A 16,119-nucleotide genomic window follows, 5' to 3' on the forward strand; every position below is an offset into this window, starting at 1 on the left:
CAACGAGGATGTGAAGATATCTGCCAATGCTCCAGCTATTTCCTCCCTTGCCTCTCGGAGTAACCTGGAGTAACCATCTGGTCCTGGGAGCATGTCTATCTTGATGCAAAATTGATTCCCAAAACTTCCTTTCTCAATATGTTGACATTCTTTAGAGTATTCTCACACTCGTCCCTGACCCCAACATTAGCCGTGTCCTTCTCCTTGGTGAAAACCAATACAAAGTACTCATTCAGGATCTCCCCCACTTCCTGTGGCTCTACGTATTACTTCCCTCCTCCGTCCTCGAGTGGACCTACTCTTTACCTTGTTACACTCTTTTTCTCCTAACATATGCATAAAAAGCCTTGGGATTCTCCTTGACCCAATTTGCTAAAGACATTTCATGGCCCCTTTTTGCCTTCCTAATTGGGCATTTAAGTTTCTTAAGGCTTAAGTAGATGTAAGATGCAAGGCTTAAGTAGCTGGCAGCACAATGATACTGAAAAGTGTATGTTATATGACTGATTTGTGTAGCAGGCAAACTGTTTCTTTGGCATGATGGGAGCCTCCTGTTAGTGGAGAAAAAAAAACTTGATTTAGTTACTGCTAAGTAGCAACATGAGACAGCTAGCTTCCCCTGTTGCTCAAATTTTTTGAGACACCTTCCCCTTCCAGTGTAATGTGAGGTAGACTGGGTGCTGTTCAAGGCCAGAGGTGATAGATATAATCCTTTTCATGAGTTTTCATTGCATACAGCGAGACGGATTAATCAGGTTGGACACTTTCTCAGGGAGTTTTGGTATACCCTGTCTTAGCATCAAGCTTACACACAGAGCTAATATCTCAGCCCAATTCATGAGGTCACCAACAAAATTAATCTTGTCAATTTGATTCTCTGATTTCTTTCAACTTCAAAACAATTTTTGTGCATCAAGATGCACAATAAATGCAAGGTTACCCAAGGTATTTCACTGCTGGTGAATATTTATTTGTACTTTAGTCACTTTTGTACTTGCGGCAAGCAAAGCAGCTATTTTGCATACAGTAGATGGCATGATAGAAGTTAATTTTATTTGGTTGAGTAATGAATATTGGCCAAGATCTTCGAGAGCTACTTACCATGGAACTTTCACAACAGTCTTAGCAGACAAATAGGACCTAAGGGTAATATCAGGGCCTCTAACAGCGCAGCACTTTCTCAGTAATATATCGGAGTGAGAGCTCAGGTCAAGTATTGAAATCCTGCAGTGGGACCGAACCTGCAAGTTGCAGGCTCGGCTGGAGTTAGGCTGACACTGTAAAACTTTAAATGTCTGAACCGTTAAAAGGATCAGAAAACTGTTTTATACTTTATAAAGTGAATTCTGCACATACCATTCTTCCAAATGAACGCACATTATGTTAGATTTTCCAAAGATTTGCAATATTTAAAGTCTAATGATGTTCTATTACATTAAGAACAAAGTGATATTTTCTCATCGTTAATTATTTGTCCGTCATCCAAGTGCATTATTAGCGATGTGAAAATTTCACTTTGTGTTCACTAAATGTAAATGTGTCTCTATCCAGCAACAATTTAATAATATTCTCCTTCAGATTGTTGCTTTCATAAGACTGTGTTTCTCTTTATAATATTGTGTGGGCTCCACTTCTTTGATACGATTGAGATGGTGAAAGTTGTGTCTTCCATTTTATCCCCATTGTTAATTCTGAAGGCAGTGAGCCATGCTCCTGGAGTCTACTGAGGAAGGGTCACCGGACCCGATATGTTAACTCTGTTTTCTCCTTCACAGATGCTGCCAGACCTGCTGAGCTTTTTCAGCAACTTTGTTTTTGCTCCTGGGGTCTGTTAGCTAGTTGGCTGATTTGCAATGCAGAGTGATGCAAACAGCATAGGTTCAGTTCACTGAACAGCTGAGGTATCATGAAGGACTCCCATCCTCAACCTTGCCCCTTGACTGAGGCGTGGTGACTATCAGGTCACTAGTCATCTCTGTCTAATGAGGGAGAAGCCCTATGGTCTGGTAGGACTATGACGACTTTACCTTTATAAAAGTCAATGTTTTTCTTCAGAAGGGATTTGACTGTCAGGACCTCATACTTAGTTTCACCATTTGGCCATGGGTATCTCAGCAAGTTGGTGATATGTTCAGGTCTAGAAATGGCTGCAAACTGCGTGAACCAGTCATGAGGAAACTGTGATGTATTGTCTGACAAAGGAGCATACTGTCACAGTAATGCCCCACCCACCCCTTCCCATGACCACCTCCTGCTCCAAGTATAACAGAGCCTGTGGTAGCCGCATTGGTCTGTATGGCCACCTATGGACTAACCCTGAGAGTGGAAAAGAGTCATCCTCATCTGTGAGGGACCACTGATGATGGTTGTCTGACACAACCACAACAGGGATCCAATGTGTAATGAATATTTCATGCAAGACCTGACGACAACAGCTACTGTGGTTGACTCTTGATATCTGCTGCTTGGTCTACTCTTCTTGATGGATTGTTACATGTGTCTGTAGAGTGTGTATATCATGCAAAATGTACTCCTTACTTTTAAACTCTATCTTTCCCAGCTTGGTCCTCAGCTGTGTCAATTTAAAGTTAATCCACTTTCCTTATAGGCATTTTTAACTTTACTCTCAATCCCTGAAATGGTGGCTTTTTAGCCATAGCTTGAATTGGAACTGTCTCTATCAGATCTTTCTAAGGATTTTGTGACTGCCGAGTGTGACTACTGTTTTTGTTTAAGCTTTTATACCAGTTCTCCTGTGTACCTTACTAGGTCTGAATTTGATGTTTTCATCTGGAATGCTGTTTCTGCCTTTTCCTTGCATGAATTCTACTGATTGTTCAAGTCCTTGCAGCTGACTGATTTCTTTCTTTTTCCCGTAAATGTGATGTGGACGTCATGGCAAGACCAGTATTTACTGCCCATCCTAATCACCATGGCAAAGCTGGTGGTTGTCTTGGATCATTGCCTGTATCCAAGTGGTTCTTTTCAGATTCGGGTCAATATAATTAATAGAAGGCTCAACCACAGCAATTTGCTTAAATATGAATGTTTATTAAATAATAATAAATGAGTAAAGTGATAATAAATGAAAGAGAAAAGGAGAAAAAGCAACAAATCTCACACCCTTTTGCCTGTTGGGGGCCTTCTCGATCAATGGCTGGTCTGGAGGCATAGGTTCATTCCTGGTACTGTTCACGATTCCAAGCAGAGGCAAAGTCCTGCGAATTGGAACGAAACTCTCTCGCTTTCTTATACAGTGTGACAAACAGCCAGCACAAAGAAAGCAGACACAAAGACAAAACTGCTGGCTGGTACAGAAAACACAGGATGGGGAAACAAGTGCAGGTGCCACCTTTGGCTCGTAAAGGAATGTTCACAAGACTCATTCAAGGTCATGCAGCTTGTTAAGTATTATTTTAAACTTTCCCAGTCTATTTTCCCATCCTGTACAGTCTATTTTCTCATGCAGTTGTCGAATATCATCATCATTAACTTCTAGCCCTTCGGCCCATTCTATACAATGGTACAAGCTGTCTTCTTGATCCACTGCAGTTCTTGGGACGTTTATGCGTCCACAATGTCATTATGGATGGAGTTCCAAGGTTGTTTTTACCCAGCAACAGTGAAAGGACAATTTCATAATCCCAAATCAGGATAGTGTGTTGCTTGAAGGGGGACTTCATGTTGAGCAGTTGATGCTCCCTTGCAATTGTTGCCTTTATCCTGCTAGATGCTAGATGTTGCAGGTTTGGAAGGTGCTATCAGAGAAGCCTTGGAGAGTTACTGCAGTGCACCTTGTAGATGGTACCCACTGTTGCCACTGTACGTTTCTAGGAAATGGAGTGAATGTTGAAGATAGCAGATGTGGTGTCGATCACACAGAATGCTTTACCCTGGATGATGCTCAACTTTGAGTGTTGTTAGAGCTACATTCGTTCAGGCAATTACAAAGAGTTCCACCACACTGCTGACTTGTGTCTAATAGAAAGCAAATAGAGAGTTGCTTGGCCACTGAATGCATAGTCTTTGACATGCTCTTGTGTTTTCAGGGTTTACTGAGGTATTCAATGATGGTAATACCATTGGAAGTCAAGGAGTGATGGTTAGTTTCTCTCTTGTTGAAGGTGGCCATTCACTGGTGCTGTGTGACACTAATGTTACTTGTAACTTGTCCCGATCTTGCTGCATACAAATATGCATTGCTTCAGTATCTAAGGAGCTGTGAATGGTGCCAGATATTATGCAGTTATTAGTGACCAACCTCAGTGTTGACCTTTGTGATGGAAGGAAGGACGTTATTGAGGCAACTGAAGATGATATGGTCTAGTACACTGTCTTGAAGAACTCTTACAGTTATTTCATGTGTTGAGATGATTGACCTTCCAAAACTATGACTGTCTTCCTTTGTAGTAGGCACAGCCCTAACCAGTGGAAAGTTTGCCCTCTTATTTCCATTGGCTCCACTTTCGCCGTTTTATGCTGTACTCTGTAAAATGCAATCCTCACCCCTGGAATGCACCTCTTGTGTCAGTGTTTGGATCAAAGCTGTAATGAGATCAGGTGCCAAGTGGCCCTGCGAGAACATGAACTGAATGTGAGTAAGCAGGTTATACTTTTGCAACTATTGTTTGATGACACTCTTGATTACCCCTTCCATCACTTGCTGCTGATCAAGGGTAGACTGACTGGGCAGTAATTGGCTGGGTTGGACTTCTCCTGATTCTGTGCACAGGTCATAACAGGGCAACTTTCCACATCGATGCATAGATACCAGTATTGAACTGCACTGGAGCAGCTTGGGTAGGGTGTGGTCAAGTTAGTTGATGCTGGGAACCTCAGTAAGAGGCGGAGATGGATCATCCACTCCACACTGAAATTATCTGCATGCCTGAGTATTCTTAAAACAGTATTAAATGTGTGAAATTCACTCGTTACCTGAAAATTTCTCCTCAGTTGAATAGATATTTTTCCACCATTGCTCCTTTTCACTTAAGCACATTCACCGCCCACCATAGATCACTGTGTTGTTTGCAGAATTAATCACTCCTGGCTAATGGTTAAAGTACTGTGCTTTTCTCTTTCCTTTATTGGGTCTAAAGGCACATTTGTTTAACAGTGGTAAAGAATGACTATTAGTGAATCTTAAAGAGGAGGCAATTCCTAACAAGATGTAGTTTAATGCATGATAGGAATAGGTATAAGTTACATTGCCTAGTTGGCCGTAATAATGATCAGGAGGAAATGATGACGCATTTGTCTCCATTGCAATCTACATCTGGACTCTCTTTTTTGACCCAATATTATGTAATGACATATTGGATGGAGCTCAATACAGAATCCGAGATTACCATTTCAGAACGATTACCTTGTTCAGAATATTTCTATAACAAAGAATTGACAAAAAGGCAGTGGGCTGAATCAGTTCCGTCTCTGCTAAAAATGGTCATAGTAATGCTGCGTTTAGCAGCTTTCTGACAAATGTTTGTATTTCTGAAAATAGTGCACGTATTCAGTCTTGTGGATGCCTTGTCATGCAATAGTCTGCAGAATATCAAAGCACTGTTTTGAGAGAAGGTATCCCTTTACCAAATGTCAGTTTTGCATTGAAGATATGTCATGGATGGTTTGTGAATTGTGCAGCTGAACTAACCAATAATTATAATCCAGAGATGATTCTTGAATACAGGCATTGTGATATGTCCCACTCAACTAAGAAACTTCTGGTTTTACTTAACTTTGGGTAGTCTTTTTAGTCTTGTGAAGACCTTGGCATTGGATGGCTGTTCAGAGTGGTGGTTCTGAGAAAGGAATACAGATTCAGTGAATTAGTAAAAAGCCCAACAAGCTAAAAAGGAGAGTTAGCTACATTTGAGAAATGTTGTAAAAGTCAAACACTCAATAAAGCATTCGCTAAAAATTGTCAAATATAGTACAGACTGGAAGGATGATTTATATCAATGACTGCTGGTATTTAAACACATATTGCTAGTTGGTTTCTTGGAATATTGAAGGGCACGATGTACAGTAATAAACACAGGATGAATTAGTGGGAGAGATATTGTGTGGCGAGCCTCAGGCCTTGGCTGAGGCAACTAAGATCTTGAGCAAAAAGTAAAGGCATGTAAATAAATTTGATTAAAGTACTTTGAAACAAAACAAAGGGAAAAAGAGTACAATTCTAGAGTTTTCACTTGTATGTTTAGGAGCAAACTTTGGAATTATTTGTTTTACTCAGACATGGTCAATATTTTCCATCTGTTGCTACGATTTGTGAGTGTTGATGTGACACTGAACCAAATCTGAGAAACGAGAAGAAGTGGTGGTGGGAACACTGTTTAGTATCCTGGAAAGATAAAATCCTGTGTTCTGCATGCCTACCTTGTGTTCTGACTGATTCTGCTTTCAAGGTTGCAGTTAGTTAAACAGTCAAACTAAAGTAGCAGTGGTGTTTGGGATTTAGTTGAAGTTCAGAATGTTATTGAGTGTGGCTCAGTCATCTAAAGAGTGGGATTAGGATTCTGGTCTCCAGCGGTGTGTGTTTGAATCTCGGCAATACTTCAGATCCCGTTCAGTGGACAATTGGCAGCTGAAATATAAGATGGAGCAGGGCATGATTTTTCATTTTTCAATAGAAAGGGCAAATTTGTGTGCCAAGGGGAAGAAACGAGGGAATTTCAGAAGCTAAATTATGCTTTCAGAAAGACAGCACACATATGATAAGCCAAATATCCTCCTCTTGTTCTGTAACCATTCTGTGATTGAAGAACTTGTATTATCTGGTTCTGCCATCTGAGTTAAGTAAAATTCTGGCACACAACGCTGCATTTATTAAGGTAGAAAGTTGGCTGACATACACTAAAATATGCAGATATGCTGGTTTGCACTGCTAAATATATTTTAGCAAATATAACCTAGGTCCCTTATTCCTTACTACCATTTAAGGTGATGGTTGTAATTTGCAAAAAAAAAAGAGGAAATTATGAAAATTATTCGATCCTGAAATCCAGTTCTGTGAGTGAACAGGGGAGGTGATGGCCTGGTGGTATTATCGGTGGATTGTTAATCCAGAGACCCAGATAATGTTCTGGGGACCCAGGTTCAAATCCCGCCACGGCAGATGGTGGAATTTGAATTCAATAAAATATCTAGAATTAAGAATCCAATGATGACCATGAATCCATTGTCAATTATTAGAAAAAAACCCATTTGGTTCAATAATGTCCTTTATGGAGGGAAGCTGCCACCCTTACCTGGTCTGGCCCACGTGTGACTCCAGACTCTCAGCAATATGGTTGACTCTGAACTGCCCTCTGGGCAATTAGGGATGAGCAATAAATGCTGCCTAGCCAGCGACGCCCTCATCCCATAAATGAATAAAAAACAATTGTGTGAAGCCCACCTACGCTTTTCGTAATTAAAAGTCTGAAATATTTGTGTTGCACAGTCTCTTGCTGCCCTTTTATTTTTGTATGGTATTGCTAGAGTGAATCAACACTGCTGCTCTTTGCTTGGATGAGGTGTTCTCTGTTTGCTATTCTGCTTCTATTAATGTTCTGAAATTTTTCTTCCGTAAAGCATGATCAAAAGCCACTCGGAATATAGTTTTCTTTCTCTTTTTTGCCTTTCTCGTTCTTTCTCTTTCTCTGACCACACTGTGACTGCAGTCGATACTGGGGTTGGAGTGCAGATGGGCTGTCAAAGCATCCCCCCACCCCTTCTCAGCCTCACTCCATCCCCACAGTTCCTACCCACAAGACCTTCCGGCGTTCTTACTCGCCCAGGTAACGAAGCCCCATCCACATCTATTCAAAATGCCTTGTCTCATCAGGGGACTCTTATTTTGGGCTTTAGCGTGGTTTGTCATTATGTTTTGAGTGGCTATAACATTTGTTTGCTTTAATTCATTGCCAATTTTGTATTAATTTTCATCCTTCTTTCAAATAATGACAACATTACTTATTTATGAATGTGAACCATCACAATTTTGAATGTATCATCACAGCTGAATATTTTTAGTAGCAGTGGGATAATTGATCAGCAGTGATCCATAAATTTAGTGTAATTGAATAATTATTGCCTATTCTGAATAATTGAAAGCAATATTAAATGCTGGCACAAGCACAATGGGCTGAATAGTCCCTTTCTGTGCTGTACCATTCAATGACCATGTTACCATGTTTTGAAGTATTTCAGTCATATTTTCGAAATGTATTTTCTGCTTTAGATTTTACTCACTGGCTGTTTTATCTATAGCATGTTGGACTATGACACAGAAAACCTTAACTCCGATGAAATTTATAGTTCTCTTCGTGGGGTCACACAAGCCATCCAGAACTTCAGTTTCCGTAGTCAAGAGGATTTAAATGAACCAATTAAACGCGATGGGAAGAAAGACTGCGATGGTGTAAGTACCCTCGTACAAACTCGACACAAACCCTTCTTTGACTATCCGTGCAGTTGCCTTGATGAGGGAGCCAGGGAGAGAATAATGACAATTGCTGTATATTTTTGCCACAACACAATAACACTAGGCTTGAAGTCCTATTACCTTGGGGGCTGTGGAATTTCAGTATCCATATCAACTCAATGTCCCCTTGGCATACTGTAAAGTTTTTTGGTGAAGAATAGATAATAGTTCCTTTTGATATAATTTTGCTCTTACTGTTGCTTATCTTGCCCTACTGGCGGAATGTGTCTTTCTGTTCTGTGTGACCGTTAATATAACAATTTGCTTCAAAGTTTTCATTAGCCTGGAGGACCTAAGATCAATTCAATCAGAACAAACCTGAGACTTCCAGTTTTATGACCTCCTAAAACACACATAACGTATTTGTGTATATTGCCCTTTTTGGAGAGATCTGTACATTGAGGCACAACGTCTGTTAAAGCATATTTGTAGCACAATGTACACACAATTTGGTAGGATTTCATACTTCTTTGCTGGAATGGTAGTGAATTTCCAACTGTGCCAATGATTTTGCAACTGCTGTCCTTGTCCCACCTAGAAGTTGATGGGCAACAGTTGCATAAAAATACCATTACCTGAGTTCTGAGGAAGAGTCACCGGACCTGAAATGTTAGCTCTGTTTTTTCCTTCACAGATGCTGCCAGACCTGCTGAGCTTTTCCAGCAACTTTGTTTTTGTTCCATTACCTGCAAGTTCCCCTTCAACTTACACACTATCCTGGCTTGAAACTGTATAGCTGCCCCTTTGCTGTCAGGTACCAGGTCACCATCCTGGAATTCCCTTCCTAACAGCACTGCGAATGTACCTTTTCCCCCAGTCCAAAACCGCTTTTTGCACACCATCTTTTCTCCTTCTCAAATTTTACAAATAACACATTTAAAACATATGGTGTTGTGGCCGCTATCAATGCCCACATATGATATTATCGCAACATTATTAATGCAACATAATGCAATGAGTTGTCTATGTTTCTGTTCCTCTATTGCCCCCTATCTGGAGACCTTTGATATATTCCCAGCAGTGTGACTGGTCCCGATACTCTTCTGACAAAGCCTCATTTGAAGACCCTCCCAAGAATTCATCCCTCCTTACTTCAGTAACTAATTCCATAATTAATTAAGAGTGTGAGCTAACCTGGTTTTCTTGCTACTCTGAAAACTGTATTTTTTTATGTAACGTTAAATCATTTTGAATATTCAAAAATGCCTTGTATATCACTTTTTTTGTTAAAGGTATCAAGGGATGGAGGAATTGCATCTCCATCCTCTGACATCCGTGGAGGTGGTGAGCCTGTAGAAGGAGGAAGAACTGCGCTTGACAACAAAACATCTTTACTTAACACTCCAGCACCCCGCTCTTTCTCTGGACCTCGCACTAGAGAATACAACCCATATAATTATTCAGATACGATCAATGTGTTTGACAAGACAGCACTCAAAGAAGCTATGTTTGATGATGATATGGAACAATTCCGTGATGGTAAGACTCTTTTGTATGAAGTACCTTAAATAATTTGGCTTCACATAGTATAACTTTACTGGATTATGGTGCAGATCAGTAAATTAATGTTAAAATAGTGACTTGACGCAAAGGAATTCCTGAAGCCAATATGAAACAAAGATCTGCAGATGGGGTAAATCTGAAACAAAAGCAGAAAGTGCTGGTGAAACGTGGCATGTCTGACACGATCAGTGGAGAGAAAGTAGAGTTAGCTTTGAGTCCAGTGTGACCCTTCCTTAGAACTGTTCTGAAGCGTTTCTGGGCTCAAAGTCAACTCTGTTTATCTCTCTATACATGTTGCTAGATTTGCCGAGTTTCTCCAGAAGTTTCTGTTTTTGTTCCTGTGAACCAGGAGCAGAAATAGGCTATTTGGCATCTTGAGCCTGTTCGACCATTCACTAAGATGATTGTCCACCGTTGTGTTTTGAATTCCACATTCTCATCTACCCCTGATACCCTCTAATTCTATTGCCTAACAATTATCTATATCTACAGTACAAATATTCAGTGTCCCCACCTTCTCCACTTTCTGAGACAGAAAGTTTCAAAGTCACGCAATCTAGAAAACAGTTCTCCTCATTTCTGTCCCAAAAGGGCGACCCCTTATTTTTAAACTATGCTCCCTCATTAGGATGCATCCTTTCCATGTCCATTTTGTCAAGACCTTTCAGGATCTTATGTACTTCAATCGAGTCACTCCTCAAGTGGAAACAAGCCCAGTCTGTCTAGTCTTTCCTCATAAGACATCCTATACATTTCAGGTATCGCATTAACATCCTTCCTTAAACAAGAAGATCAAAACTGTACAGAGACCTCCAGATGTAGTCTCATGATTGTATAAATGGACCATAATACTCTTGCTTTGTTCATTCCCCTTGTAATAAAGGATAGCATTTCATTAGCCTTCCCGATTACCCTTAGTACTTCTGACTTTTACTGACATATGCACTAGAACACCTGAAAATGCGCCAAGGAAGGCATCTGATAAATGAATGGGTCGGATGGTAGATGGCAGGTTGAATGGGTTTCCGGATGGCAGCCACAACTTTTCGCTTTATACGTTTAATGATCTAGATGAAGGAATGGAGGGCATTTTGGTTAAGTTTGCAGACAATCCAAAGATAGGTAGAGGAACAAGTAGTATTGAGGAGGTAGGGAAGCTGCAGAAGGATTTGGACAGGTTAAGAGAGTGGGCAAAGAAGTGGCAGATGGAGTACAACACTAGGAAAGTGTGAGGTTATGCACTTTGGTAAGAAGAATAGAGGCATGGACTATTTCCTAAATGGGGAGAAAATTCATAAATATGAAGTGCAAAGACACTTGGGAGTTCTAGTCCAGGATTCTCTCAAGGTAAACTTGCAGGTTGTCAGTAGTTAAAGCAAACGCAATGTTGGCGTTTAGTTTGAGAGGACTTGAATGTAAAAGCAGGGATGTACTTCTGGGGCTATATAAGGCTCTAGTCAGGCCACATTTGGAGTATTGTGTGTAGTTTTGGGCCCCGTATCTCAGGGAGGATGTTACTGGCCCTGGAGCTGGTTCAGAGAAGGTTCACGAGAATGGTGCCAGAAATGAAAAGCTTAATATATAAGGAATGTTTGAGGACTCTGGCTCTGTACGCGATGGAGTTCAGAAGGATGGGGGGGTATCCGATTGAAACTTACAGAATACTGACAGATTGGATGTTAGGAAGATGTTTCCCTTGGTCCGAAAGACTAGGACCTGAGGGCACAGCCTTAGAGTAAAGAGAAGACCTTTTAGAATGGAGATAAGGAGAAACTTCTTCAGCCAGACTTACTGCCTCAGAAGACTGTGGAGGCCAGGTCATTGAGTATATTTACGACAGAGATAGATAGGTTCTTGATTGTCAAGGGGATTAAGGGTTACGGGAAGAAAGCAGGAGAATGGGGTTGAGAAACTTATCAGCCATGATTGAATGGCAGAGCAGACTCGATGGGCTGAATGGCCTAATTTTTGCTCCTATGTCTTACAGTCTTATGAATGGTATTCACAAGAAAACAAGTTGAACAGGATCTGTGGAACAAATAGGTTTGATGGATTACAGATCTGTCTTCACTTCAGAATTTTGTTGTTTTCTTTTTAAGTAATACTGTGCTCTTTTGTTTCTCTTGACAAAGTGAACAACTTGACATTTTCTCTCTTTATGCTCCATCTGTCAGATTTGTGCCTGTTCACATAACTTATCAATATCCTTATGCAACCTCCTTATGTCCTCTTCACACATAGTAGCAGCAGCAAAAGCCCATTCAGCTCTTCCAGATTGCTCCATCATTCAGTGAGATCATAGCTGATCATATACCTCAATCCAATTTTCTGGAACTGTCTGTACCCCATGGTTTTGGTATATTAAAATCCATCAAACTTTAATCTTAAACATGGCCAAAGACTAAGCCAAAGCTCTGTGGGACAGAGTTCCAAAGGTTCACCATCCTCTGAGTGAAAGAATACCTGATCTCAGTTCTAAAATGGCCTACCCAGCCAGGAGGTCCATCCTTCCTCCATCTACTTTGTCAAGCCCTCTGGGAATTCTGAGATCACCTCTCGTTCTTCCAACAGAAAATAAAGGACTGGTTTACTTAATCCATTGTCTTAGGGTGATCTCTACAGTCAAGACCAAATTTGCACACAATAGTCCAGGTGTGGTCTCACCAAGTCCTCTATATAATTTCTGCAAGATTTCTTCTCTCCTTATACCAAATCCATTGTCCCTAGCTGGTGTGACCTACATGTGATTCCAGAACCGCAACAATATGGTTGACTTTTAATTGCCCTCCGATATGACATTGCAAGTTCAAAGACCATTGGAGATGAAAGACAAATGCTGGCCTTGCCAGGAACACCTACGTCCTGTGAAAATAAAAATCTGATGGGAATTCTGGGCACATTTATTTCTTTACTGGTGATGTTCAATGCATGGATAAATACTGTTATGTACTTAGCGCTTTAGTGACTTCTTAGCAAGTGCACTATGTACTAATAAATGCTCGCGAATAACTTTTAACATTTCTTAGATCAGGTAATGATGCAATTAATTGCTATTTAAGCCTTTTGCATGCTTAATTTCTTTTATCACTTTCAAATAATATGCCCAGAGCAAGACTAGAGATTACAATATTGTTTTCCCACAGAAAATTGTGTACATTACTCATAGCTGAAAGCTGTGTTGATCAAATCTTTAAAATATTTGGTTACAGAATACTGATTCTGAAATTATGCATTGTTAGTTGATTTAAATGTGTGTGGAATACAACAGTTCCTGAGCTGTGACACCATGAAAATGTGCCAAGGAAGGCATCTGATCAATGAATGGGTTAGATTATATTTACAAGAGAACAAGTTGTACATGATCTGTAGAATAAATAGGTTTAATGGAGTCAATTATTTGATTCACAATTTCTTCATGTTCTTGTGTGCAAAAGAACATGAAATCTACACTGAGGTGATAACTGACTCAAAGCTGTAGTGAGGATCAGTGAATCAATTGAAAAACCAGTGAAATGTGTCGATAAGAAGCCCTGATGAATCACTTTCCTGGGAGGACTCTCCACAATGCATTGTGATGATTATAAGCAATTTAGTGTTGAATTCTCTCAAACTGTGGGATGTATTTAAGAATTGTGCTAGAAACTGACAGTTGTTTTGGAGACTAGGAATGAAATATTATTTTAAATATGCTGTAAGTCTTCCTGGGTACAGTTGTGGTTTCCGGCTAAGAACGCAGATTCTCGATCTGAAAAATACTAAAAAGTATTCTGAATGATCATCGTGACTGTCTCTTGATTTAAAATTGACATCCACTCAGGAATAAGAGTTTCTGCAATGGGTCTTCATGCAACTCAACATAGCAATTGTCACCCTGCAGATCTTTGGACCCATGCAGCAGAATACCCTAAGATCCAGAGTGTAGGATTTGATTTGTTTTAATATTTGTTAAACCGATTGCAAAATTACAGTGTTTCTTTAACCATGAACATGATAACTCTGCAGGGTATAGTTCCCCAGCAGGAGAAAGTGAGTGTGCTTATTTTCAAGGTGCTTATTCTAGCCCTTTTCCTATTTGTGGTCTGGAGGGTATCCTGCAGAGGACTACTCAGTCACGGATGCTGCTGCCCTAAGATACACGTGTCCCACTGTTGGTATCCATTGACCTTCGTGCCTCTGTCAGCTGGGTGCCAGTTCTAGGCTTGAGGCTCCCAGGATTGCAGCCAAAAGCCTCCAATTCTCCATTGACACTCGACTTAGTAAATGGACCCTGTTCGAAGCCTGACATTCGTTTAACATGAAATGTGGACAGTGTCATTGCCCACATGACCCTGACAGGCTGTCTCCTGATTACATTGATGTGTTTAAATCATAATGAGTCGGACCGCCTTGTTCCTACAGCCTTCTTCCATCTTATTGTCAGTGATCAGAGTTCTCCTTTGTCTATGCTGCTATTGACAATTTTTGCACTGCATTTTATCTGGCATCCCTGCCACTCTTGCTGCCAAGTAGTCCTACCAGGAGAAAACACCTGGTAACATCACTCGAGGGATTGTATGTGCACAAGCCTCTCCACTACATCAACATTTCCATTATGTCTGTCTTCAACAATCCTTCAAAATAGGTAATTATTTGAAATAGCTCAACTTGGAATGTGAACTGCCTGTGCACTTTATATTAGAAGAGAAAAAGATTTAACTTCTTAAGAAGAATACTTGGGAAATGTTGTGGCCATGACTGAGAATACAGAAGCTGAATTTACTAGAATTTTTTTTAATGTGATGCTTCATAGCCTTCATGACAGAAAAAAACTGAAGCCATAAGATAATTGCATCAAGGATTTTATCCAGGTTAATCCAGCCTTGTTTCAAGTAAATGTCATTTAGGTTAACTGTTGAGCTGATCTTTTGCAGATTAATGAGCTATGGAGTGAAAGCCCAGGTTCATTTAAAAAAAATAGCCCAGCTATTTGGATACACAACTACCAAAATGAATATCCTGATCAGAAGGTGGATCACTTAGAATTCTTTGAAATGATTTTATTCGTAAAATGAATGTTATGTGTACATATGTAAGTAATTGTTCAGGGCAACTGATTCCAAGGGATACTATATCATCCTGTTTGATATAAACTTTGCAGTGTTTGGGCAGGTGAAGACCCCAAAGCACTACTCTGAGGTGCTGTACCCATGACAACGAAGAAACAAAAACATAATTGTCACGACCACACGATATCTCAAAGTACTTCACAGAAAATTAGAAGATTTACGTGTTGCACTGTTGTAAAATGAGGAATACTGCAGTCCATTTACACATTTTGTGCCAGTACAATACTAATCATGTCTTTCCTGTTAAGTGGCAAAACTGTACACATTACTCCAGCTGGGATCTAGCAAGTATTTTATTGCAAGTTCAACATCATCACCTCTTTTGTATTCAGTGCCCCTATTAATAAAGCAGAGGACACAATGCTTTAGTAACTTCTCTCTCCACCTATCCTGCCATCACAATGATCTGTGCAAATATGCCAGGTCTCTCTGTTTCTGCACTTCCTTTAACATTGTACCCCCATGTTATATTGTCTTTCAATGTTCTTCCTATCAAAGTGTATCATCTCACACATTTCTGCTTTGAACTTCATATACCGCCTATCCGTCCAACCCACCGATTTGTCAATTTCGTTTTTGAGTTCCGCACTATTTTTCTCACAGCCTTTAATTTTACCAGGTTTAGAGTCATTTGCAAGCTTTGAAATTGTCCCCTGTACACTGAGAGCCAGATCATTAATATATATTGGAAAAAGCAAGGGTTGCAATATTGACTCCTGTGGAATTTCACTAAAACCTTCCTCCAGCATGAAAAATGTCAGTTGACTATTACTGTGTTTCCTATTACTCAGTCAGTTTTGTATTCATGTTGCTGCTGTCCTTTTTTAAATCATCACCTGTAACGTTCCATTTAGTTTTCAAAAGACATGGATTTATTTAAGGCAGCAAAAAATTAAGAAACTGGAGAAATTCATGCAAGTGAAAGTTGAAAAATCCCAAACCCCTGAGGATCTTCACCTTGTTGGAAGAGTCAGTTGTAGACATGATGGACACATTAGTGACCATGTTTCAAAATTCTACTAATTGAGAAGTGGTGCCTGTAGG

The 16,119-nt window shown here is 40.1% G+C and overlaps 1 protein-coding gene across 1 annotated transcript in view; it reads left to right on the plus strand.

Annotated features, from left to right (window-relative positions):
- clasp1a (cytoplasmic linker associated protein 1a) overlaps positions 1 to 16,119 on the plus strand; it is a 94,868-nt gene that overhangs the window by 57,689 nt on the left and 21,060 nt on the right. Inside the window, exons 15-16 of the mRNA XM_048599252.1 lie at positions 8,254 to 8,404; positions 9,700 to 9,946. Of these exons, the coding sequence (XP_048455209.1) occupies positions 8,254 to 8,404; positions 9,700 to 9,946 (398 nt within the window). The remainder of the gene's footprint in view (positions 1 to 8,253; positions 8,405 to 9,699; positions 9,947 to 16,119) is intronic.

This window comes from Rhincodon typus, chromosome 7 (assembly GCF_021869965.1).
Source record: "Rhincodon typus isolate 14 chromosome 7, sRhiTyp1.1, whole genome shotgun sequence".
Lineage (NCBI taxonomy): Eukaryota > Metazoa > Chordata > Chondrichthyes > Orectolobiformes > Rhincodontidae > Rhincodon > Rhincodon typus.